This window comes from Prinia subflava, chromosome 24, assembly GCF_021018805.1.
Source record: "Prinia subflava isolate CZ2003 ecotype Zambia chromosome 24, Cam_Psub_1.2, whole genome shotgun sequence".
NCBI classification, from domain to species: Eukaryota; Metazoa; Chordata; class Aves; order Passeriformes; family Cisticolidae; genus Prinia; species Prinia subflava.
This window is the reverse complement of record NC_086270.1, coordinates 1920984-1947621: the sequence shown is the minus strand read 5'-3', so window position 1 is coordinate 1947621 and position 26638 is coordinate 1920984. Positions and strand designations below refer to the sequence as shown.

At 45.8% G+C, this 26638-nt stretch overlaps 1 protein-coding gene and 1 long non-coding RNA gene across 4 annotated transcripts; both read left to right on the top strand.

Moving 5' to 3' along the window:
• Positions 1-888: 888 nt before the first annotated feature.
• Positions 889-18955, top strand: KHDRBS1 (KH RNA binding domain containing, signal transduction associated 1). Its single transcript, XM_063419240.1, is given in 10 exon segments — positions 889-1243; positions 6760-6887; positions 8027-8143; positions 10067-10213; positions 11700-11813; positions 11815-11837; positions 12923-13124; positions 14791-14858; positions 15050-15108; positions 17524-18955. Coding segments are annotated over 10 exon segments (1218 nt in total). The 5' UTR covers positions 889-981; the 3' UTR covers positions 17622-18955.
• A 1946-nt stretch (positions 18956-20901) lies between these two features.
• On the top strand, positions 20902-24245 carry LOC134561886 (uncharacterized). Of its 3 annotated transcripts, none has more exons than XR_010082999.1 (2): positions 20902-21421; positions 21613-24245. It is a non-coding gene; the product is annotated as an uncharacterized LOC134561886 (long non-coding RNA). The 3 variants fall into 3 exon arrangements; XR_010082998.1 differs by having other exon boundaries at positions 21558-24245; XR_010082997.1 differs by having other exon boundaries at positions 21504-24245.
• Positions 24246-26638: the final 2393 nt, after the last annotated feature.

The window sequence follows — 26638 nt, the reverse complement described above, 5'->3', positions numbered from 1 at the left end:
ATTGCGTTGAGTTCTGGGCCCTAAAAAGGCTCGTGAAAGGTCAAAGAACATGTCTTGAGAGGAGCGGCTGGGAGAGCTGGGTTTAATCTCAAGAGGAGGCTCATGGGGGTCCCCATAAGCTCCCCACAACCACCAGCCAGGAGCTTGGTGAGGTGCGGCCCGTCTCTTCTACTGTGTGAAGAGTGAGCTTACTGAGAGGAAACGGCCTCAAGGCGAGATAGGACAGATTCCAAGTGGATATTCAGATTCCTTCGCCATCAGGGCGGCCGGACATTAGAAGGGGCTGCTTAGGGAATTGATGAATCACCGCATTTAGAGGCGCTGGGTGATGCATCACAGCGGACGGAGCGGACAAGTTCTCTTCCCCCCTCCACGATCCCCTGTCTCCATCAATCCCCCGTCGCTTCCACGACTCCCTGACTCCATCAGTCCCCCCTCCACGACTCCTTGACTCCATCAGTCCCCCCATCCACGGCTCCCTGACTCCATCAGTCCCCCCTCCACGACTCCCTGACTCCATCAGTCCCCCCTCCACGACTCCCTGACTCCATCAGTCCCCCCTCCACGGCTCCCTGTCTCCATCAATCCCCCCTCCACGGCTCCCTGACTCCATCAGTCCCCCCTCCACGACTCCCTGACTCCATCAGTCCCCCCTCCACGGCTCCCTGTCTCCATCAATCCCCCCTCCACGACTCCCTGACTCCATCAGTCCCCCCTCCACGGCTCCCTGACTCCATCAATCCCCGTCGCTTCCCCGACTTCCCTCACACCTCCACCGGCAGCGCGCCATTCCCGAGGGCCGCCAGCACTCTGCGCATGCGCGGGGGCGCGCGCGCGGGGGTGGTCCCGCGGCTGGCCCCGCCCCATCCCCTCACACACCCGGAGGGGGCGGAGCTTCCGGCGCGGCACTTCCGGCGCCGGCGCTGCGCGGGCGGTGTGGCCGCAGCGCTCCCGCCGCCGTCCCCTCCCCGCCGCCGCCTCATGCAGCGCCGCGACGACACCGCCGGTCGCCTGTCGCGGGCGCAGGGCCGCGCTCCGCCGACGCGCCGCCCGCCCCACGGCGGAGGGGCCCGCGGGGCCGCCAGCGGAGCGCAGCCGCCGCCGCCCGGTGGGGCCGCGGGCGGCGGGGCCCCGATGGCTGGCGGTAAGATGGAGCCTGAGAATAAATATCTGCCCGAGCTGATGGCCGAGAAGGACAGCCTGGACCCGTCCTTCACGCACGCCATGCAGCTCCTCACCGCAGGTACCGGGAGCTCCCGGCGGGGCGGGAGAGGGCAGCGGGTCCTGCTTGGAGAGGGGGTTAAAATGAGACATTTCCCTGTGTAATCGCAGCTTAACCCGCAAGTTTTGTGTGCGTTTTATCGGTGGTTATATTCTGTTGTATCGTGTGATGTGTCCTCCGCCAGAATCAAGAAAATCAAAGAGATAGATAACGGTTTAATAATTGAAATAAAACGCGGTGGTAATAGCAGATACGCCGGTAATAATGATAATTGTTGATGTTAATTGTAATAATTGTTAATTTGAGAGGGAGGAGAGACAAGCGGTGCCCGGTTGTTCACCACTCACTGGGCGATGCCCACCCCATCCCCGAGCTCCTTTTTTTGGAGCTTTTTTTTGGTTTTGGGGTGGAAATCACAGCCCCGGGGCTGAAATGTCCCTTCGGACCTCTCCGTGACCTCTTTGGGGACAGCTCCTCTCCTTTCCTGACCACTCTTGGGGTAACGCAGCTCGGAAACAGCCGAAATATCAAAGTGTCGATAACGCGATTCCCATAAAAATCCCTAAAAACAGCTGTGCAGAAAAAAATCAGCTCTGTCCCAGCCGAAACCAGGGCAGCCCTTCCCTCCCTGGGGACAGAGGAGCTAAAAAAGAACCTTAAAATCAGCACCGAGGGGCGGTCCCCGCTTGAATCCCGGCGAGCCGCCTCTGGGATATTTTATTTTATTTTATTTTCCTCTGTTATAAATCCGCGCTTGTGGCGAGCCCGAGGCAGGGCTGGAAATGGCAGTCTTTGTTCTGTGCCCGGCCGAGGCTTCTCCTTCTCCTTCCAATCGCTCGGGTTTCCCTGGATCTCCGCTGCAGCGCCTCCATCCAGCCCCTGGAGCCGCCTTAAAAACGGGAACGAGTTCAAAAATCCCCAGGCAATTTCTGCTCTTGCTCCCCAGAGCAACGATCTTGTTCTTGATTTCATTTCCCCCCGGCTCCTTAGTATCCTCTTTTTTATTTTTAATTATTTATTTTGGGTTAAAATCGCGGAGTTGTTGAGGTTTTACGAGCGCGTTTTATGCGGGGAATAATTCTTGGGAATTGCCGTCTCTCCCGTTGTGCAAACAACCGGGAGATTTCGGCATCATCACCCGCCGGCCTCCTGAGCTGAATAAATGAGTTTTATAATCCGATTTTCCGTCAGTTTAATGGTTTTGGTTAATAAAATTCTTCAGGAGGCTCGGCTGTGGTGCCTCCCAGGCAAAGGGAACCCGAGGAGTTTGTGAATTCCCACACAAAGAGAAGCCTCCTTCACCTGAGGGGTGTTACAAGGATTTAGGAGGGGCTTTGGTGTTAATTTAAAAATTGCTGATTGCAGCTTTGGAGGATTTAAAATTGGAGCAGCTCCAGCTGCGGATATCCTGAAAATCACTTTTTTTTTTTTGGGAGAGCACCCACAGTTCAGGGTGAGCTGAGCAGGAAAACGATGAGGAAGAATTTGAGGTAAAATGATGGGTTTAAGTCGATTTTTCTGCCTGCATGACCCTCAGAGTCCTCTGGATTCCTTGGAATTTCAGTCTGGGCCAAAGCTGTGATGCACAGAGCCAGCACAACTCCAGCAAAATGATTTCCAGACACAGAAATGATCTCCTGGGTGTCAGCAGAATTCCTACTCCAGCCTGGTTTTATTTCCCAGAAGTGGAAATTGCTCAGCCTGCCTGCCTCGGGGAGGGAGCCCTGCAGGAATTCTGCATTCATTTCTTTTAAAACAACATCTTTAAATTGTCTGAAATACCGTGGTGGTTGTGTATTTTTAGAGGGAATTGGCTTTTTTTGGGCAGCAAGGGCCTGGCAGTGATGGGATCCTGGTTGATTCTGTGGTGTGGAAGAGGCCACACTGAGGGTTCAGTTATCCTAAAGAGAAACTGAAAACTGGGATTTCTTGCATTTTCAAATATAATCCGTGCTTCCCTCCTGGGATTTGGGGTCACTGTGGCCTTCCTTTTCCACAGGAACAAGAAAATCCTTTATTTTCCCTATGGAAATCCTTTTATTCCCTTTGGAATCCTTTTATTCCCTTTGGAATCCTTTATTTTCCCTTTTATGCTGTGGAAGGAGCAGGGGTGTGAAGGGCACGGCCCTCTCTGCTTCCCTGCTTTGGGAGAAGGGGAAATATCCCATCTATGTGTTAGCCAGGTGTGGATTTGGGGCTTTTTTTGGAATTTCAGCTGGTTTTATTTCATGGAGAAGCTCCAAGGGAAAAGCGCTGAGCGTCCCAAGGATGTGTGAGCTGTGGGGTGGGAACAAGAGCAAAAAAGGAGGTACTGGGGGACTCCTACACGGAATTCCCTGCTGGATCCCGGCCAGATTCAGGCTGTGCATTCCTGGGAATGTCACAGGGGCGGGTGGGAATGTCACAGGCCTGGTGGGAATGTCACAGGGGTGGGTGGGAATGTCACAGGGCGGGTGGTGGCTCCTGGGTGCCAGAGGGAGCAGAGAGGGCTGAGCTCACTGGAGATGAGCAGTGTCACCGTGGAGCTCCTTCCACGCGCAGTCCAGGCACTCCTGACATGGAGATTCCCTCAATTCCTGCCTTTCCAGGTGGATATCCCTCAATTCCTGCATTTCCAGGTGGATATCCCTCAATTCCTGCCTTTCCAGGTGCATATCCCTCAATTCCTGCCTTTCCAGGCGGATATCCCTCAATTCCTGCCTTTCCAGGTGCATATCCCTCAATTCCTGCCTTTCCAGGCGCATATCCCTCAATTCCTGCCTTTCCAGGCGCATATCCCTCAATTCCTGCCTTTCCAGGCGCATATCCCTCAATTCCTGCCTTTCCAGGCGCATATCCCTCAATTCCTGCCTTTCCAGGCGCATATCCCTCAATTCCTGCCTTTCCAGGCGCATATCCCTCAATTCCTGCCTTTCCAGGTGCATATCCCTCAATTCCTGCCTTTCCAGGTGCATATCCTGCCCCAAAACTGCCGACTGGAATCGTCCCCAGCTGTCTCAGGCTGGATTATTCTGAAATAATTTCACTGTCACATTTTGCAGTTTATGTTTTGTTCTGCCATGGCAGGGCTGGCGCTGCTGTGGCCGTTCCCATTCCCACCTCTGTGGCCGTTCCCATTCCCACCTCTGTGGCCATTCCCATTCCCAGCGCCATCCCAGGGGTTTCTCCCACCTGTGCCCCGTCCCAAACCTCACCTGTGCCCCGTCCCAAACCTCACCTGTGCCCCGTCCCCAATCCCACCCGTGCCCCGTCCCCAATCCCACCCGTGCCCCGTCCCCAATCCCACCCGTGCCCCGTCCCCAATCCCACCCGTGCCCCGTCCCCAATCCCACCCGTGCCCCGTCCCCAATCCCACCCGTGCCCCGTCCCCAATCCCACCCGTGCCCCGTCCCCAATCCCACCCGTGCCCCGTCCCCAATCCCACCCGTGCCCCGTCCCCAACCTCACCCGTGCCCCGTCCCCAACCTCACCCGTGCCCCGTCCCAGATCCCACCTGTGCCACATCCCAAACCTCACCTGTGCCACATCCCAAACTTCACCTGTGCCACATCCCAGATCCCACCTGTGCCACATCCCAAACTTCACCTGTGCCACATCCCAAACTTCACCTGTGCCACATCCCAAACTTCACCTGTGCCACATCCCAAACCTCACCTGTGCCACATCCCAGATCCCACCTGTGCCACATCCCAAACTTCACCTGTGCCACATCCCAAATCCCACCTTTCCCTCCCCTGTGCCCTTTCTCCTGCAGTGCCCTCCCTTCCCAGCAGAGCCCCCAGAGCAGAGCTGCCTGCCCGGGAATCCCAGGCTGGGATCTCAGAGTTTTGGGGAGGGAAATTCTGGAATTAGGATTGCCAAAATCTGGGAATCCAGCCAGGAGCTGCTTCCCCTTCCTGAGAATCCGACCAGCAGGGAAGGATGGAGGAGGCTCTGCTCTCCTCAGAGTTCTCCCCAAGTCCTTTAGGGCTTGGTGCATTTTTAGGGCTCAGTTTTATTTCACTTTTCAGGTGATATTTCCAGTCTTACAGAGTGAGTGAGCTCCCCGAGCACAGCTGAGCCGCAGGCCAGCGCTCCCCATGGAGTTTGACTTTTAGGGAAGAGCTGGGCTCAGCTCAGGAGCAGGAACCAACCCCTGTACCTGCCCCAGGGGAGTCCTGCTGAGCCCATCTGGGCCACCCCTGGTGTCACATCGGGTCACTCCTGGTGTCACATCCGGGTCACTCCTGGTGTCACATCCAGGCCACCACTGGTGTCACATCGGGTCACTCCTGGTGTCACATCCAGGTCACATCCAGGCCACCACTGGTGTCACATCCAGGCCACCCCTGGTGTCACATCCGGGTCACATCCAGGCCACCACCAGTGGCACATCCAGGTCACCACTGGTGTCACATCCAGGTCACATCCAGGCCACCGCCGGTGTCACATCCAGGCCACCGCCGGTGTCACATCTGGGTCACTCCTGGTGTCACATCCAGGTCACCGCCGGTGTCACATCCAGGTCATCGCCAGTGTCACATCTGGGTCACTCCTGGTGTCACCGCCGGTGTCACATCCAGGTCACCACTGGTGTCACATCCAGGTCACCGCCGGTGTCACATCCAGGTCACCGCCGGTGTCACATCCAGGTCACCGCCGGTGTCACATCCAGGTCACCGCTGGTGTCACATCCAGGTCATATCCAGGCCGCCGCCGGTGTCACATCCAGGCCACCGCCGGTGTCACATCCAGGCCACCACTGCTGTCACATCCAGGTTACATCCAGGCCACTGCCGGTGTCACATCCAGGTCACATCCAGGCCACCCCTGGTGTCACATCCAGGTCACCCCCAGTGTCACATCCAGGTCACATCCAGGTCACATCCAGGCCACCGCCGGTGTCACATCCAGGTCACATCCAGGTCGCCACCGGTGTCACATCCAGGTCACCGCTGCTGTCACATCCAGGCCACCACTGGTGTCACATCTAGGTCACATCCAGGCCACCCCTGGTGTCACATCCAGGTCACATCCAGGCCACCGCCGGTGTCACATCCAGGTCATCTCTGGTGTCACATCTGGGTCACCACCAGTGTCACATCCAGGTCACATCCAGGTCACCGCCGGTGTCACATTTAGGTCACCATAGATGTCACATCCAGGTCACTGCTGATGTCACATCCAGGTCACATCCAGGCCACCACCGGTGTCACATCCAGTGTCACATCCAGGTCACATCCAGGTCACCCCCGGTGTCACATCCAGGTCATATCAAATATGAATATAAATACAAATATGAATATAAATACAAATATAAATATAAATGTAAATATAAATATAAGATATAAATATAAGATATAAATATATAAAATATAAAATATAAATATAAATATAAAATATAAATATAAATACAAATATAAAATATAAATATAAATGTAAATATAAATGTAAATATAAATGTAAATATAAATATAAATACAAATATAAATATAAATTTAAGTGTAAATATAAATATAAATATAAACACAAAGTAACCCTATTTTTACCTTATTTAGAAATTGAAAAGATCCAGAAGGGGGAGGCAGCGAAGAAGGAGGAGGAGCAGAATTACCTGGATTTATTCTCCCACAAGAACATGAAACTGAAGGAGCGAGTGCTGATCCCAGTCAAACAATACCCCAAGGTGAGGGCCACAAAATCCATTAAAAATCTAAAATATTCTCATTTTCTGTGGGATTTTATACCTGGAAAAGCACCAGCAGCACTTAAATCTTCTTTTTTTAAAAACAAAATACAAGAGATTGCTTTTGAAACATAAAAATTGCATTTTTGGGGTTTTTCTTTGCAGGGTTTATTTGGAATATATTGAATTTTGAGGGGATTTTGGGATGGGTGGTGGTGCTGGGATTGCTGGGATAATTCCAGCTGTGAACGCAATTGAAAAAATTCTAAAAAAGTCAAAATTGGAAAAAAATTCAATTCCAAATTCTAAAAAAACACAATTTTTGTTTTACATTTAACTCCTTAAAGAAAGATTTAATTTAACTTCATTTTTCTGCTGGAACATTTATTTTTTTCATAAAAAACGGGTTAGAAACTTAAATTTCCCTTTTGAAACTTGAATTTTCCATTTGAAATTTAAATTTTCCTTTGGAAATTTAAATTTTCCTTTGGAAATTTAAATTTTCCGTTTGAAACTTAAAATTTCCTTTTGAAACTTGAATTTTCCTTTTGAAATTTGAATTTTCCTTTTGAAATTTAAATTTTCCTTTGGAAATTTGAATTTTCCATTTGAAACTTAAATTTTCCTTTGGAAACTTAAAATTTCCGTTTGAAACTTAAAATTTTTATTTGAAACTCAAAATTTTCCATTTGAAACTTAAAATTTTCCGTTGGAAATTTAAATTTTCCTTTGGAAACTTAAATTTTCCTTTTGAAACTTAAAATTTTCCGTTGGAAATTTAAATTTTCCTTTGGAAACTTAAATTTTCCTTTTGAAACTTAAAATTTTCCGTTGGAAATTTAAATTTTCCTTTGGAAACTTAAATTTTCCTTTTGAAACTTAAAATTTTCCGTTGGAAATTTAAATTTTCCTTTGGAAACTTAAATTTTCCATTTGAAACTTGAATTTTCCGTTTGAAATTTAAATTTTCCTTTTGAAATTTAAATTTTCCTGTGCATTTTTTTGATTTGGTGAGGACGAAATCCAGAATAATTTTTTTATTTTTTGGTCAATTGACACAATATTCAGAATTTTTTTTTAATTGACGTTTTTAAGCTCTTGAGTTGATTTTTTAATTTGTTTTTTTTTTTCATTTCCAGTTCAATTTTGTTGGGAAGATTTTGGGACCCCAAGGCAACACCATTAAAAGACTTCAGGAGGAAACTGGTGCTAAAATCTCTGTACTGGGAAAAGGCTCCATGAGGGATAAAGCCAAGGTAAGAAAAATAAAAATTCTCTTTAGAGAATAAAGAGAATAAAATTCTCTTTCCAAGTATTTTATTAAAAAATTCAACTAAAAAAAGCTTCAATAAAAATTGGAAAGCGAAGTAAAAAAATAATAAATAAATATTCAGGGGTGTTTAAGTATTCAGAGGGAAAAATGAGGCTGGCAATAAAAATATAAAATAGAAAAAAATAGAAAAATAGGAAAAAATAGAAAAATAGGAAAAAAAATAGAAAAATAGAAAAAAGTAGAAAAATAGAAAAAAAATAGAAAAATAGAAAAAAGTAGAAAAATAGAAAAAAATAGAAAAAATAGGAAAAAGTAGAAAAATAGAAAAAATTGGGAAAAAGTAGAAAAATAGAAAAAATAGAAAAATAGAAAAAAAATAGAAAAATAGAAAAAAAATAGAAAAATAGAAAAAAAATAGAAAAATAGAAAAAAAATAGAAAAATAGGAAAAAATAGAAAAAAATAGAAAAATAGAAAAAAGTAGAAAAATAGGAAAAAATAGAAAAATAGGAAAAAATAGAAAAATAGGAAAAAAATAGGAAAAAATAGGAAAAAAATAGGAAAAATAGGAAAAATAGGAAAAATAGAAAAAAATAGAAAAATAGGGAAAAATAGAAAAAATATAGAAAAATAGAGAAAAAATATAGAAAAAATAGAAAAATAGGGAAAAATAGAAAAAATATAGAAAAATAGAGAAAAAATATAGAAAAAATAGAAAAATAGGGAAAAATAGAAAAAATATAGAAAAATAGAGAAAAAATATAGAAAAAATAGAAAAATAGGGAAAAATAGAAAAATAGGGAAAAATAGAAAAATAGGGAAAAATAGAAAAATAGGGAAAAATAGAAAAATAGGAAAAAAGAGAAAAATAGAAAAAATAGAAAAAAAAAGAAAAAATAGAAAAATAGGGAAAAAATAGAAAAAAATAGAAAAAAAATAGAAAAATAGAAAAATAGAAAAAATAGAGAAAAATAGAGAAAAAATAGGAAAAAATAGAAAAAAAGAAAAAAATAGGAAAAAAATAGGAAAAAATAGAAAAATAGAAAAAATTAGAAAAAAGTAGAAAAAAATAGAAAAAATAGAAAAATAGAAAAAAATAGAAAAATTAAAAAAAAACTAGCTGAAGACGCAGCAATTAAAAAGTGAATTATTCCATTATGTGTGTCCATAATGCCTTCCTATAAAAACCAAATAAAAACCCCAACAAACTTAAGAATCAGCAACAAAAAGGTGAAAAAATTCTCTTTTAAAACTCTCCAAACTACCCAAAATTCCCTTTTTCCCTTTTACCATTTTGCTTTGCCTAAACGCTTTTACCCCCCCATAAAACCTCTAAAAAAAGGTTAAAAAATAAGATTTTTTTATCTTCTACTGCATTTTTTTCATCTTCTACTGCATTTTTTTTATCTTCCACTTCATTTTTTAATCTTCTACTCCATTTTTTTGTCTTTTACTCCATTTTTTTATCTTCTACTCCATTTTTTCATCTTCCACTTCATTTTTTAATCTTCCAATTCATTTTTTTCATCTTCTACTGCATTTTTTTGTCTTTTACTGCATTTTTTGTTCTACTCCATTTTTTTATTGTCTACTCCATTTTTTTAATTGTCTACTCCGTTTTTTTGTCTTCTACTGCATTTTTTAATCTTCCACTCCATTTTTTTATCTCTCACTTCATTTTTTTTTACCTTCCACTCCATTTTTTCCTCTTCCACCCCATTTTTTTATTGTCTATTGCATTTTTTTATCTTCCACTCCATTTTTTTTAACCTTCCACTCCATTTTTTTGTCTTCCACTCCATTTTATTCCCCTTCCACCCCATTTTTTTAACCTTCCACCCCATTTTTTCCCTCTCCCACCCCATTTTTCCCCTTCCACCCCTCTTTATTCCCGTTTTTTCCCGCAGGAGGAGGAGCTGCGCCGGGGGGGTGACCCCAAGTACGCTCACCTGCACATGGAGCTGCACGTGTTCATCGAGGTGCTGGGGCCGCCCTGCGAGGCCTACGCGCTCATGGCCCACGCCATGGACGAGGTCAAGAAATTCCTCGTGCCGGTGAGCCCGGAGGCTTCAGTTCGGCTTGATTTTGGGTTTAGTTTAGGTTTTTTAGCTTTATTTTAGCTTTATATCAGCTTTATTTTAGCTTTATTTTAGCTTTATTTTAGTTTTTTTAGCTTTATTTTAGGCTTTATTTTGGATTTATTTGAGCTGTATTTTAGCTTTATTTTAGTTTTATTTTGGCTTTATTTTAGCTTTATTTTAGTCTCTATTTTGTCTCTATTTTGTCTCTATTTTGTCTCTATTTTGTCTCTATTTTGTCTCTATTTTGTCTCTATTTTGTCTCTATTTTGTCTCTATTTTGTCGCTATTTTGTCGCTATTTTGTCGCTATTTTGTCGCTATTTTGTCGCTATTTTGTCGCTATTTTGTCGCTATTTTGTCGCTATTTTGTCGCTATTTTGTCGCTATTTTGTCGCTATTTTGTCGCTATTTAGTCTCTATTTAGTCTCTATTTAGTCTCTATTTCAGCTTTATTTTAGCTTTATTTTAGCTTTATTTTAGCTTTATTTTAGCTTTATTTTTGTGTTTATTTCAGCTTTATTTTAGCTTTTTTATCACTTTTCTAGCTCTGTTCTAGCTCTGTTCTAGCTCTGTTCTAGCTCTGTTCTAGCTCTGTTCTAGCTCTGTTCTAGCTCTGTTCTGGCTTTATTTTGGCTTTATTTTGGCTTTATTTTTATCTTTATTTTGGCTTTATTTTAGTTTTTTTAGCTTTATTTTAGCTTTATTTTGGCTCTATTTTGGCTCTATTTTGGCTTTATTTTTATCTTTATTTTGGCTTTATTTTAGTTTTTTTAGCTTTATTTTAGCTTTATTTTAGCTTTACTTTGGCTTTATTTTAGCTTTATTTTTGTTCTGGCTCTGTTCTGGCTCTGTTCTGGCTCTGTTCTGGCTCTATTCTGGCTCTATTTCGGCTTTATTTCGGCTTTATTTCAGGTTTTTTGGCTTTATTTTTGGCTCTATTCTGGCTCTATTCTGGCTCTATTCTGGCTCTATTCTGGCTTTTTTCTATCTTTTTTCTATCTTTTTTCTATCTTTTTTCTATCTTTTTTCTATCTTTTTTCTATCTTTTTTCTTTTTTCTATCTTTTTTCTTTTTTCTATCTTTTTTCTTTTTTCTATCTTTTTTCTTTTTTCTATCTTTTTTCTTTTTTCTATCTTTTTTCTTTTTTCTATCTTTTTTCTATCTTTAGTCTATCTTTAGTCTATCTTTAGTCTATCTTTATTTTTTGTCATTAAGTGCTGGAGATAATCGTTTATTTATCCGTATTTATATCCTTATTTACCTTTATTTTTACCCTTATATTATCCTTCATTTTGCCCTATTTATGTCCTCATTTATCGTGATTTTTACCCTCATCTTACCCTTTATTTATCCCTATTTATTTTGATTTTTACCCTCATCTTATCCTTTATTTATCCCTATTTATTTTTATTTTTACCCTCATCTCACCCTCTGTTTTTCCTCCTTTTTCTCTTTCCCAGGACATGATGGACGACATCTGCCAGGAGCAGTTCCTGGAGCTCTCCTATCTCAACGGGGTCCCCGAGCCCGGGCGGGGCCGCGGCGTCCCCGGGCGGGGCCGGGGGGCAGCGCCGCCCCCCGCCCCCACCTGTGCCCAGGTAACCCCAAATCCCAGCCCAGGGATACTCCATTCCATTCACCTGTGCCCAGGTAACCCCAAATCCCAGCCTGGAATGATCCATTCACCCCCACCTGTGCCCAGGTAACCCCAAATCCCAGCCTGGATTGATCCATTCCATTCACCTGTGCCCAGGTAACCTCCCAAAATCCCAGGAAATGCTCCATTTACCTGTGCCCAGGTAATGCCAAATCCCAGCCTGGAATGTTCCATTTACCTGTGCCCAGGTAACCTCCCCAAATCCCAGGGAATGCTCCATTCACCTGTGCCCAGGTAACCCCAAAATCCCAGGGAATGCTCCATTCACCTGTGCCCAGGTAACCTCCCAAAATCCCAGGGAATGCTCCATTCACCTGTGCCCAGGTAACCTCCCAAAATCCCAGGGAATGCTCCATTCACCTGTGCCCAGGTAACCTCCCAAAATCCCAGCGCCACCTCTGCCCCCACCTGTGCCCAGGTAATGCCAAATCCCAGCCCAGGGATACTCTATTTACCTGTGCCCAGGTAATGCCAAATCCCAGCCCTGGAATGTTCCACTCACCCCCACCTGTGCCCAGGTAATGCCAAAATCCCAGCCCAGGGATACTCTATTTACCTGTGCCCAGGTAATGCCAAAATCCCAGCCCTGGAATGTTCCACTCCATTCACCTGTGCCCAGGTAATGCCAAAATCCCAGCCCAGGGATACTCTATTTACCTGTGCCCAGGTAATGCCAAAATCCCAGCCCAGGGATACTCTATTTACCTGTGCCCAGGTAATGTCAAAATCCCAGCCTGGAATGATCCATTCACCTGTGCCCAGGTAACCTCCCAAAATCCCAGCCCTGGAATGTTCCATTCCATTCACCTGTGCCCAGGTATCCCCAAATCCCAGCCCAGGGAATGCTCCCTCCCCTAACTCTCCTAACTCAAAATCCCCAATCCTCAGCAGGGTCAAAAATAAAAATCCCCCACCCTCACAGGATCCAAACTAAACCCCCCCAGCCTCAGGGGACCAAAGCCCCTCCCCAGCAGCATTTCTAACAAACCCCCTGTTTCTCTCTCTCTCTCTCTCTCTCTCTCGCAGGGGCCGCGGGGTGTGTCCCCCTCCTCCGCGGGGTGCCCTGGTGCGGGGCGCCCCCGTGCGCGGGGCGCTGGCGCGGGGGGCGCTGGCCCGGGGGGTGCCCCCGCCGCCCGCCGGGAGGGGCACGGCCGCGCCCCGGGCACGGGCAGCCGGCATCCAGAGGATACCCCTGCCACCGCCCGTGCCCGACAGCTACGAGGAATACGTGAGCGCTGATTGATTGATTGATTGATTGATTGATTGATTAACGGGGCGCGGTTAATGGGGTTAATGGGGTCAGGTGGTTGGGGGGGGAGAGGGAACTCTGGGGAGCAGTGGGGTGGTGATGGGGTCACTGGGGAGGAGCAGGATGGTGCTGGGATCACCAGGGAGCAGTGGGATGGTGCTGGGATCACCAGGGAGCACTGGGATGGTGCTGGGATCACTGGGGATCAGTGGGATCACCAGGGATCACCAGGAAGCAGTGGGATGGTGCTGGGATCACCAGGAAGCAGTGGGATCACCAGGGATCAGTGGGATGGTGCTGGGATCACTGGGGATCAGTGGGATGATGCTGGGATCACCAGGAAGCAGTGGGATCACCAGGGATCACCAGGAAGCAGTGGGATGGTGCTGGGGTCACTGGGGAGCACTGGGATCACCAGGGATTAGTGGGATGGTGCTGGGATCACCAGGGATCAGTGGGATGGTGCTGGGATCACCAGGAAGCAGTGAGATGGTGCTGGGATCACCAGGAAGCAGTGAGATGGTGCTGGGATCACCAGGAAGCAGTGAGATGGTGCTGGGATCACCAGGAAGCAGTGAGATGTGCTGGGATCACTGGGGAGCACTGGGAGGGTGCTGGGATCACCAGGAAGCAGTGGGATGGTGCTGGGATCTCTGGGGAGCACTGGGATGGTGCTGGGATCACCGGGGATCAGTGGGATCACCAGGGATCACCAGGAAGCAGTGGGATGGTGCTGGGGTCACTGGGGAGCACTGGGATCACCAGGGATTAGTGGGATGGTGCTGGGGTCACTGGGGAGCAGTGGGATGATGCTGGGATCATTTGGGATCAGTGGGATGGTGCTGGGATCACTGGGGAGCACTGGGATGGTGCTGGGATCACCAGGGATCAGTGGGATGGTGCTGGGATCACCAGGGATCAGTGGGATGGTGCTGAGGTCACTGGGATCACAGGGGAGCAGTGGGATGGTGCTGGGATCACCAGGGAGCAGTGGGAGCACTGGGGAGCACTGGGATGGTGCTGGGATCACCAGAAACCACTGGAAGGGTTCTGGGATCCCACTAACTCCTGGGATGGTGCTGAGACCACCAGGAAGCACTGGGATGATGCCTGGATCACAAAGGACCGCTGGGATGGTGGTGGGATCACCTGGGAGCACTGGGATGGTGCTGGGATGACCTGGGAGCACTGGGATGGTGCTGGGATGACCTGGGAGCACTGGGATGGTGCTGGGATCACCAGGGATCCCCTGGGATGGTGCTGGGATCACCAGGGATCCCCTGGGATGGTGCTGGGATCACCAGGGATCCCCTGGGATCATCTGGCCCTGCACAGACACCCCAAAATCCCACCCTGTGCACCCCTGAGAGCTCTGGGGAGCCTGTCCAGCACCCAGCACCCCCTGGGGAATAAAACCTTTCCCTGATAACAATTCCAGCTCTCCTGGATTTATCCCTGGGGGTGGAATCATCTCTAAATTCAGACGTGATTCACCCCCGTGGGTCACCCTGCTGCCTCAGTGCCGTGCCTCAGCCCTTTCCCCGTGGCACGCCAGGATTTCCAGGCTCCCCTGGGATCTGTTTGGGCTTGGATTTGGTTCCTTTTCGGTCCCTTTGTGACATTTTTTTGTCCCCATCCTCGGCAGGGCTACGATGACACGTACGCAGAGCAGAGCTACGAGGGCTACGAGGGCTACTACAGCCAGGGCCAAGGGTGAGTGGGGTTCCCTCTTCCCTGCATGGCTTTTCCCCCTCTTTTCCCTTTTTTAAATCCCATTTGAAGCCACTGGAAACACTCCTGAGCTGCTGGAATGCAGGGAATGACAGCGAGTTCAAAATTTCCCGGTTTTTGTGGGAATTTGGGAATTTGAACTCCCATGTTTAACCCTATCGTTGCTTTTCCAGGGATACAGAATATTACGATTATGGACACGGGGAGGCACAGGAAACCTATGAAGCCTATGGTATGTGTGAAAATTCTGGGGTAGGAAAGGGGTTTTGGGATTGCTTGGGGCCAATTTTTTGGTTTTCCAATGTCTGGATTAAAAAAAAAAAAAAATGAGGAGCACCTCGAGTGCTTTTTGTTTTTATTTAGGCCTGAACAACCTCTCTGTGGGTTTAGATTCTTCTCAATCTCGATTGTCTCAAAGGTGATGCTTTTTAAAAAATCCATTTTTTAACTCTGGAGATGTCTTAATTTCCTTGTGGCTTAAAATATTTCGGGAGGTTTGGATTTCCACCCACAGCACTTGTCTGGTTTTTAAGGATTTTCTATGGTTCCATCTGCTTCCTTTATCCTCACAAACCCCACTCCTGACTCTGGGCTGTAGATCTGCTCCAAAATTGGATTTAAATGTCGTGAGGAGGCCTCTCCTTGGCTGTGTGCAGCCAGTCTGACTCAGCAGGCAAAGCTTGGCTCATCTCAATTATTTAATTTAATTATTCAATTATTTAAAACTCCCAATTTGGGCTGGGCCGAGCCAAAATTTTGTCATTTAACCCCAAAGGGCAACCACGCCCCACTGATGGGATGGGGAGAGAATTGGAAGGGTAAAAATGAGGGAATTAAGGGGCTGGGATAAAGTTCAGCAGGAAAAGCAAATTAAACAAGGAATTCATTCTCTGCTTCCTTGGGAGGATATTCCAAAGGTTTTTCCCTGCCTCCTGCTACCCTCAGGGAAGCAGGAATTATTTTTGGAATTTTGTGGCTGGAATTATTTTTGCAGCTCTTTTGGGGGGTCCTGAGCTCATTTTGGGGGATCCTGAGCTCATTTTGGGGATCCTGAGTTCATTTTGGGGGTCACGAGCTCATTTTGGGGGATCCTGAGCTCATTTTGGGGGATCCTGAGCTCATTTTGGGGGATCCTGAGCTCATTTTGGGGATCCTGAGCTCATTTTGGAGGATCCTGAGCTCATTTTGGGGGATCCTGAGCTCATTTTGGGGGATCCTGAGCTCATTTTGGGGGATCCTGAGCTCATTTTGGGGGATCCTGAGCTCATTTTGGGGATCCTGAGCTCATTTTGTGGGATCCTGAGCTCATTTTGGGGGATCCTGAGCTCATTTTGGGGATCCTGAGCTCATTTTGGGGGAGCTGTTTTGGTGGATAACTCTGGAGGGATCATGAGCTGTTTTTTGGGATCATGAGCTGTTTTGGGGGATCATGAGCTGTTTTGGGGAAGCTGTTTTTGGGGATCACGAGGTGTTTTGGGAATCCCTTTTGGTGGATCATGACATGTTTTAGTGGAGCTGTTTGGGGATCACCAGCTGGATTTTGGAGGACCACGAGCTCTTTTGGTGGAGCTGTTTTTGGGGCTCAGGAGCTGTTCTGAGGGAGATATTTTAGGAGACCACAAACTGTTTTGGTGGAGCTGTTTTGCTGCATCCCAAGCTGGATTTGGGGGGATCAGGATGAGTTTTGGTGGATCACCAGCTGGATTTGGGGGATTAGGGACTATTTTGGTGGAGTTTTGGTGGATCACAAACTGGATTTGGGGGGATCAGGAGCAGTTTTGGTGGATCATAAACTGGATTTTAGGGGATCATGAGGAGTTTTGGTGGATCACAAGCTGGATTTGGAGGATCAGGAGCAGTTTTGCTGCATCCCAAGCTGGATTTTAGGGAATCAGGAGGAATTTTGGTGCATCACCAGCTGCATTTTGGGGTGATCAGGAGCAGTTTTGGTGGATCACAAACTCAATTTAAGGTATCAGGAGCTGTTTTGCTGCATCCCAAGCTGGATTTTAGGGGATCAGGAGGAATTTTGGTGCATCACCAGCTGGATGTGGGGGATCAGGAGCTGTTTTGGTGCATCCCAAGCTCGATTTTGGGGTGATCAGGAGCAGTTTTAATGGATCACAAACTCAATTTAAGGGATCAGGAGCAGTTTTGGTGCATCCCCAGCTGCATTTTAGGGGATCAGGAGCCGTTTTGGTGGATCCCAAACTCGATTTAAGGGATCAGGAGCAGTTATAATGGATCACAAACTGGATTTGGGGGATCAGGAGCAGTTTTGATGGATCACAAACTCAATTTAAGGGATCAGGAGCAGCTTTGGTGCCTCACCAGCTGCATTTTAGGGGACCAGGAGCTGTTTTGCTGCATCCCAAGCTGGATTTTGGTGGATCACAAACTCAATTTAGGGGACCAGGAGCAGTTTTGGTGGATCACAAACTGGATTTTAGGGGATCAGGAGCAGTTTTGCTGCATCCCCAGCTGGATTTGCTGCACCCCCAGCTGCATTTTGGCCCGCCCAGCCCCATTTTTCCCATCCCACTTTTTCCCCCACCCCACTCTGGATCCCGGGGGTCTCCCCCACCTCCCCCAGCCCCATTTCCCTGTCCCCTGTCCCCTCCCTGACCGTGTCCTGCTGTCCCCACAGGCCAAGACGACTGGAACGGCGCCCGGCCCTCGCTGAAGGCGCCGCCGGCGCGGCCGCTCAAGGGCTGCTACCGCGACCACCCCTACGGACGCTACTAAAACACAAAAAAAAGGGCAAAAAAATCCCATTTTAGGAGCAAAATCTTATTTCTGGTTCTTGTATCTCCCGGGATTGCTTTACCCACAGCAGACAAGTAATTGTCTCCCTGTTTTATTCCTGGCCCTTTTTTTTCCCCTGCTCCATCCTCACTTTGCATTTTTGGCTTCTGTACTGTAGTGATTTCTGGAGGTGAATTTAAATAGATTTAGAGGGGGGAAAAGGTTTTAATTTTTATTATTTTTTTGCTGGGAGGAGGGAGGGAGTGGGGGGGATTTTTTTTTCTCTTCGGTGTGTAGATGGTTTTTTCTTCCTTTGTCGTTCTAGGTTTTAAAAAAAATCACCTGTACCTTTTTTTAAGGAAAAGAACACCAAAAAAAAACCCCTAAAAAAAAAATTAAAAAAATGTTAGTTTCCAAAGTGACATGCTCTGCTTAGTTCTGAAATTAAGGTTTTGTTAAAAATTTAAAATTTGTTTTAAAGGAACCCATAAAGGTTGTAGTTGCAGAATCCCAAAATAGGCTACATTTCAAAATTCAGGGTTATTTTTTTAAGAATTAAAATCATAATGTAACAGTAGTGGCTGCCACCATTTAAAAAAAAAAAACCAAAAAAAAATTAATTTCAGATGCCAAACCTTTAAAAGGAGATCGCTGGTGAATCTTGAAGTTTAAATTTTAACCTAAAGGATCCTCCAAACAAAATTAAATAGCATTTTCTAAAGAGAATTGACTTAAAAGGAAAAATTAGGTTGGTAAAAAATTGACTTTTCTTATGTGGATTTTGAAATCTAGCCCCCCGTGCAGTGTTGAGATATGCTTGGGAATATTTTTCCAGTGGAAAGGGGTTTTAGTTTGGTTCTAAATGAACAATTTTCAAGGAAAAAAAACCCCAAAATCTGGCTGTAATTACCCAGTGTTTGATAGAAAAACTATCCCATGGGTAGGCCTGTAAAATTCTCATTTTTTGTAACATTTTGGGGTAAAAAAACTCATGAAAATTTCAAACTCACCCCAAAAAATCTCAATTTTCAGCAATCCCAACCACTTGTTCAAGTGTATCTCAGCACGAGCTTTGCATAAAAAGGGACACTGCAGCTGTAAAAAAAAACCCAAAAAACCAACAAAACAAAAACCAGACCAAAAATGACCCCAAAATTCACTTTGTACATAAGAGAAAGTCCAAATTGGATTTGTTACCCCCACTCTGTTCTGGAAGAGAAAAATGCTACATTTTGTGTAAAGTCTGCCTAATTAGGTAACTCTAAACGTGTCAAAAATTGAATTGTCTGTCTCAATTTGTCAATAAAGTTTAGTCCTTTTTTAATCAAAGGAAATGTGATGAATTGTCATTTGTTTTTTGGAGGTTGTTTTTTATTTTTTATTCTTTTTTTTTTCAAACAACTTTTAAATTCGTGCTAAACTTAATTTGTATTATTATTATTATTATATTTATTTATTTTAAAACTGTGGAGGCATTTCTAAAAAAAAAAAAAAAGTGGTTTTTTGGTAATTTTCGTGACAAAACAAAAATTTTTTCGAGCTTGTTGAGCTTAAATTTATTTAAAAAAAATATGAAAAAGACAAAAAAAAATTGGTTTTTCACCCCCTGGAAGTTGCTGAAAGCAGTTTTCAGCCAGAAATCTGAATTTGGAAAGCATTTGAGGGTTCTTTGCTTGAAGATTCAGATTTCAGGTGGCCTCAGAGAATATTCCAGAGGCTGAGAATTCCAAGGAAATTGTTTTCTGTAAATCCCCTTGGCTTAGGTGATGCTTCCAAGCAGCTTTTCCTTGGAAAAAACCAATTTAAAAAGGAATTTATTGTTGGTGGATGGTGCTGCAGCTGCTCCTTAAATCCTTTCTGAGAGGGTGTGGATGTCGAGATTTATATTTATTTATTTGGAATATATTTAATATATTTTAAAATAAATGCTTCATGGTTTTATTTCCCATCCAGCAGATGAATTTGGAATTTTAAGGGGAGAGGATTAAACTGCTGGGGGGTGAAAAATAGAATTTTAGGAAAAAAAAAAAAAACCAAAAAAAAAAATCAAAAACTGCAGCGCACGAACCGAGGGGAATATTTAAAAATAAAAAGCAAAAAAAACCACACAAAAGTTGTATTTGTAGATTGTTATTAAAGTGCAAATAACTGAATTTTCAACGCTGGTTTGGAGTCAGCTTTCAGGGCATAATGTGATGAAAAGCTCAGCCCATGCCCCCCCTTTTAAAGGAAAATTATCAGCAGGAGAAATCAGGATGTGCAAAGCCCAAAAGGTAACAGAAATATCTGATTTTAATATAGCACATTTCTCTTTTCCATAAACCTGTGACGTAAACTTTTTTACCCAACCCTTCAGATGTTAATTTAATGTAAAAGGGGAAAAAAAAATCAAAAAAAAACCATGAAAAAAAAGAGAAAAAAAAAAAAAAAGCTGTTTTAAATATAAACATTTAAACCAACCCACATGGCTCCGGCATAAATTAGCAATAACTTTTAATAATGTGCCCTTGGCAGATGCACTGGGATGGATGGAATGTGGGCCAAAAGGAATCTTTAAATATCCTGGATTTTTAAAGGATAAGAGATGTAAAATGAATCCAAAAAAAAAACCCAAAAAAAAAACCCCAAATTCTGGTCAGTTGTTTGAAAATGTCAATTTTTAGCCCCCCCAGAATTGCTGTGAATAGCTCAGCTGAAGTTGCATGTTTTTCCTTCATGTGTAATTGCATGCAGGAATCTTCTTCTTTCTTTTTTTCCTTTTTAAGATTTTTTATTTTATTTTTATTTTTTGCTGTCTCTGCTTCCATTGAGGATCCTCACAATTTATTTTTTTTCTTTAATTTGCAGGAGTTTGGGGCCGTGACTCAGCGGGGTGAGGAGGAGGAGGAGCAGGGGCAGCGCCAGCTGGGTGAGTTTTGGGGGATTTTTGGGGAATTTGGGGATTTTTGGAGAATTTTGGGGGATTTTTGGGGGATTTTTGGAGAATTTTGGGGGATTTTTGGAGAATTTTTGGGGATTTTTGGGGATTTTTGGGGAATTTTGGGGAATTTTGGGGATTTTTGGAGAATTTTGGAGAATTTTGGGGATTTTTTGGAGAATTTTGGGGGAATTTTGGGGGATTTTGGGGGATTTTTGGGGGATTTTTGGGGATTTTTGGGATTTTTGGGGATTTTTGGGATTTTTGGGGATTTTTGGAGAATTTTGGGGATTTTTTGGAGAATTTTGGGGGAATTTTGGGGGATTTTGGGGGATTTTTGGAGAATTTTGGGGGATTTTTGGAGAATTTTGGGGGATTTTTGGAGAATTTTGGGGGAATTTTGGGAATTTGGGGGGATTTTGGGGGATTTTTGGGGAATTTTGGGGGATTTTGGGCATTTTGGAGGATTTTCACAACCCCTTGTTGAGTTCCCAGCGTGGGGGTGGCACCATCTGAGCTGTGAAATTCCAATTTTTCCTTGGATCCACACCAAAAAAAACCCAAAAAAAGGGGGGAAGCGCTTCCCTGGCTGCTGCTCTGGCAGGGAGGAGGAGTTGAGGATTTTTGGGATTTTTGGGAATTTTTGGGATGAGATCCCTGCCTTGGAGCTGGGATTTGGGAGCAGGGGGGGTTGGATTTTATGGAATCACAGAGAGGCCGTAAAGGCTCAGGAATTCCCAGATTTTAGGAAAGGCTCAGGAATTCCCAGGCTCAGGAATTCCCAGGCTTTAGGAATGGCTCAGGAATTCCCAGCTCTGGGAATGGCTCAGGAATTCCCAGCTCTGGGAATGGCTCAGGAATTCCCAGGCTCAGGAATTCCCAGGTTTTAGGAATGGCTCAGGAATTCCCAACTTTAGGAATGGCTCAGGAATTCCCAGCCCTGGGAAAGGCTCAGGAATTCCCAGCTCTGGGAATGGCTCAGGAATTCCCAGCTCTGGGAATGGCTCAGGAATTCCCAGCTCTGGGAATGGCTCAGGAATTCCCAGGTTTTAGGAATGGCTCAGGAATTCCCAGGCTTTAGGAATGGCTCAGGAATTCCCAGCTCTGGGAATGGCTCAGGAATTCCCACAGGAATCCCCAATCCAGTAAAATTCCCGGCTGCAGATCTTTCATCCTCGCCAGTTCCACCCCTTCCCCTCCTCATCCAGAGCCTCTGGAACGGGATGTGGCTGCTGGGATTTGTTTTTTTGGGATGCTGCCAGGGAATCTCCCTCAGTGATCCAGGATTTCAGAAAATCCAGGATTTTCAGGATGATTTGGGGTCGGGGCACCCTCAATCCTCACCCCATCCCCGTGGGCAGGGATTCCTTCCCCGATCCCAAATCGCTCCAGGGATGGAACAGAGGAGATGATTCCCTAAAACCTCTCCCTGCTGCGTGGCTGGGGCTGATCCCATCAGCAGGGACACAATTCCCCATGGGATTCCTCTGGGAATGCTCCCCTGAGACCCCTGGAAATCCCAGCTCCACCAGTAACAACCACAGAGGAATTCTGCACAAATCCCAGCCTGGAGACGCTGGGAAAGCCCAGAGCCAAGCCCAGCACGGGGTGTGGAAGGAAAAATCTGATTTGAGAGGGAATTACAAAGATCCCAAAGGAGCCCCTCTTACCTCAGGAGCATCAGGGAAGAGCCAATTCCTGGGAATGCTGCAGCAGGGACCTCACCCTGAATTCCTGCACTGGAAAATTGCATCCTGCCAGGAAGAAAATTGAATCCTGCCAGGGAATCCTGCCTGGATTCGTGGCCTGGCTGTCAAATCCATCTCATTTCCAGTGGAATTGGAGCATCCATTCCCATGGCAATGCACCAATCCTTCCCATTTCTCTCCTAATAGCTCTCGGATCGAGTGGAAAAGCTTTGCCAGAGATCATCCCTTAGGATGCAGCTGATTCCCAAGTGGAATTTTGTGGTGCTGCCTTTGGAATAACCCAGCTGGTGCCTGGTTTTTTGTGGGATGTAGATGGGAATGTTGTGGCAGGATGTGAATATATGGAATTAACTGGATGTGCTGGGAGTGTTTTGCAAACATTCCCTTGGATCTCACAGCTCCCTCCCTCCTTCCCTCCCTCTTCCAGCCCTTCTCCAGGCAGATTTTTTAGCCCTGGAGCCTGCCAGAGCTCGTTTGGGATCCCAAAATAACCCCTGAGCCTCTCAGAGATGCTGGAATTAGCCAGACACTCCGGGGTGATGCAGGGATTTGGGAGGGATGGAGATTCCTGGGATCTGAGTCACCCCAGGGACCTGGAGAAGCCTTCCCTGTGCTGCTGGAATTCTGCTCCCGGCATCTTCTCCCCTCCCTGCTTTCCCAAAGGGCTCATCCACATCTGATTTTTGTAGGATTTTCGGGAAAACCCCAACCCAGAGAAAATCCCCCGTTGTTCTTGGCTCTGTTCACGTCTCCTCTCTGGAAGCGTTTCCCAACAAAATCCTGGTTTTGTCAGGAGAAATTGGCTCTGGAACACCCTCCTGCCCTGTGCCTTGGCATTCCCACCTTTTTCCCTGAGTGGGAACAACTTTTCCATCCTCCAGGGGTGTAAAACCTCAGCCTGGCCCTGCTGGGAGCTGGCACAAACCTGGGCTTTGTCCTAGGGAGGGGTGAATGCGAGGAAAACGCTCCAGCTGGAATTCCAGAGGTATCCCCTGTTTCCCAGAACACAAAAATCAACAACACGGAGGCAGAGGTCTGCAGTGAAAGCTGCTCCCCACCAAAAAAAGGGCCCAGCCTGTTTATTTCTTTTTTTTATATAATTTTATGGGTCTGGGAGCAGATTGGATTCTGGGGTTGCCACCCCTTCACCCCACTGGCCAGACCAGCTGTCAACCAACATTGTTTTCAGGCTGGAAATATGTAAGCAAAGGACAGTGAACAAAAATAAGAAAGGTTGTTTATGTTCCAAAGTGTGAGAAAGTGAAAAACTGACCCTTAATATTGTACAGAAACTAAAGAACTGACTCCATCTTATAAGCAAGTAGAAGGCTTTAAAAAAATCTCAGAAAAACCAGGGCAACACTTGGTGGCTGTGGCACAGACAGGATGTGACCAAGTTCAAGATTTAGGCCTGGATTGTGTTTGTAGAGGGAAATTTGGGCAGTGCTGGGCTCCCCCTGCCCTGCCCTCGGCAAAAATCAGTCCTTGGTTGTTGCCCGGAACACAAAAATCAACAACACGGAGGAGGCAGAGGTCTGCAGTGAAAGCTGCTCCCCACCAAAAAGGGCCCAGCCTGTTTATTTCTTTTCCTTTTATAATTTTGTGGGTCTGGGAGCAGATTGGATTCTGGGGTTGCCACCCCTTCACCCCACTGGCCAGACCAGCTGTCAACCAACATTGTTTTCAGGCTGGAAATATGTAAGCAAAGGACAGTGAACAAAAACAAGAAAGGTTGTTTATGTTCCAAAGTGTGAGAAAGTGAAAAACTGACCCTTAATATTGTACAGAAACTAAAGAACTGACTCCATCTTATAAGCAAGGCTTTAAAAAATCTCAGAAAAACCAGGGCAGGGTTGTTTTTTTTAAAAAAAAATCTCAGAAAAACCAGGGCAACAATCCCCATCACCTCTTTCCTGGGAAGAGCCTCCTCCCCTGCCCGTCCCTTATCCCTGCTTTCCTTTTCTATTCAGATTATTTCAATAAAGCCACTGGCTCCGAGCTTTTATTTCATGGAATTATGGATTCAGGGAATGCTTCAGGGTGGGAGGGACCTTAAAGCTGCTCCAGCGCCACCTTGCACTGTCCCAGCTTGCTCCAAGGATGGGAATTTCCCAGCTTTTCCAGGATTTTTTTATCTCTCAGCCTCACTGAAGTGGTTTGATCTTCCACCTCCACGCATCCCTCCAAAAATTCCAGCTTGGAATAAGCTGAGCACAGCTGGATTTCCCTGTCCAGATGTTTCTTTTTCCACAGAACAAATCTGAAATTTCTATGAGCAGAGCCAAGAGGAACAGCTGCAATGTGCATTTCTACTGCCTCAACCCCTCCTGCTGCTCTCCCAAGGAAAACTTGGAGATTCCAGCAGCCTGGAGAGGAGGAGGAGGAGGAGGGAGCAGCTGGGAGAGGCAGAGGAGAGCAGAAAATGCAGGAAAACAGAATTTCCAACAGAATTTCAGGGAATTTCCAACCCCTCGGCTGAGCCGTGGTGGGCAAGGGGAGGAATTCCTGCAGTTCGGGCAGTGTCCATGCGGGATGGATGAATTTTATTCCTTCCTTTTCCTCCTCGGGAAGCTCCCTGGGAATTTTATTCCTTCCTTTTCCTCCTCGGGAAGCTCCCTGGGAATTTTATTCCTTCCTTCTCCTCCTCGGGAAGCTCCCTGGGAATTTTATTCCTTCCTTTTCCTCCTCGGGAAGCTCCCTGGGAATTTTATTCCTTCCTTTTCCTCCTCGGGAAGCTGCCTGGGAATTTTATTTTCCTTTTCCTCCTTGGGAAGCTCCTTGGGAATTTTATTCCTTCCTCCTTTTCCTCCTCTTGAAGCTCCCTGGGAATTTTATTTTCCTTTTCCTCCTCTTGAAGCTCCCTGGGAATTTTATTCCTTCCTTTTCCTCCTTGGGAAGCTCCCTGGGAATTTTATTCCTTCCTTTTCCTCCTCGGGAAGCTCCCTGGGAATTTTATTCCTTCCTTTTCCTCCTCGGGAAGCTCCCTGGGAATTTTATTTTCCTTTTCCTCCTCGGGAAGCTCCCTGGGAATTTTATTCCTTCTTTTTTCTCCTCGGGAAGCTCCCTGGGAATTTTATTCCTTCCTTTTCCTCCTCGGGAAGCTCCCTGGGAATTTTATTCCTTTTCCTCCTCGGGAAGCTCCCTGGGAATTTTATTCCTTCTTTTTTCTCCTCGGGAAGCTCCCTGGGAATTTTATTCCTTCCTTTTCCTCCTCGGGAAGCTCCCTGGGAATTTTATTCCTTCTCCTCCTCGGGAAGCTCCTTGGGAATTTTATTCCTTTTTCTCCTCGGGAAGCTCCCTGGGAATTTTATTTTCCTTTTTCTCCTCGGGAAGCTCCCTGGGAATTTTATTCCTTCCTTCTCCTCCTCGGGAAGCTCCCTGGGAATTTTATTCCTTCCTCCTTTTCCTCCTCGGGAAGCTCCCTGGGAATTTTATTCCTTCCTTTTCCTCCTCGGGAAGCTCCCTGGGAATTTTATTCCTTCCTTTTCCTCCTTGGGAAGCTCCCTGGGAATTTTATTCCTTCTCCTCCTCGGGAAGCTCCTTGGGAATTTTATTCCTTTTCCTCCTCGGGAAGCTCCCTGGGAATTTTATTCCTTCCTTTTCCTCCTCTTGAAGCTCCCTGGGAATTTTATTCCTTCCTTTTCCTCCTCGGGAAGCTCCCTGGGAATTTTACTCCTTTTTCTCCTCAGGAAGCTCCCTGGGAATTTTATTCCTTCCTTTTCCTCCTTGGGAAGCTCCCTGGGAATTTTATTCCTTCCTTTTCCTCCTCTTGAAGCTCCCTGGGAATTTTATTCCTTCCTTTTCCTCCTCGGGAAGCTCCCTGGGAATTTTATTCCTTCCTTTTCTCCTTGGGAAGCTCCCTGGGAATTTTACTCCTTTTCCTCCTCGGGAAGCTCCCTGGGAATTTTATTTTCCTTTTCCTCCTTGGGAAGCTCCCTGGGAATTTTATTCCTTCCTTCTCCTCCTCGGGAAGCTCCCTGGGAATTTTATTCCTTCCTCCTTTTCCTCCTCGGGAAGCTCCCTGGGAATTTTATTCCTTCCTTTTCCTCCTTGGGAAGCTCCCTGGGAATTTTATTCCTTCCTTTTCCTCCTCGGGAAGCTCCCTGGGAATTTTATTTTCCTTTTCCTCCTCGGGAAGCTCCCTGGGAATTTTATTTTCCTTTTCCTCCTCGGGAAGCTCCTTGAGAATTTTATTCCTTCCTTTTCCTCCTCTTGAAGCTCCCTGGGAATTTTATTCCTTTTCCTCCTTGGGAAGCTCCCTGGGAATTTTATTTTCCTTTTCCTCCTCGGGAAGCTCCTTGAGAATTTTATTCCTTCCTTTTCCTCCTCTTGAAGCTCCCTGGGAATTTTATTCCTTCCTTTTCCTCCTTGGGAAGCTCCCTGGGAATTTT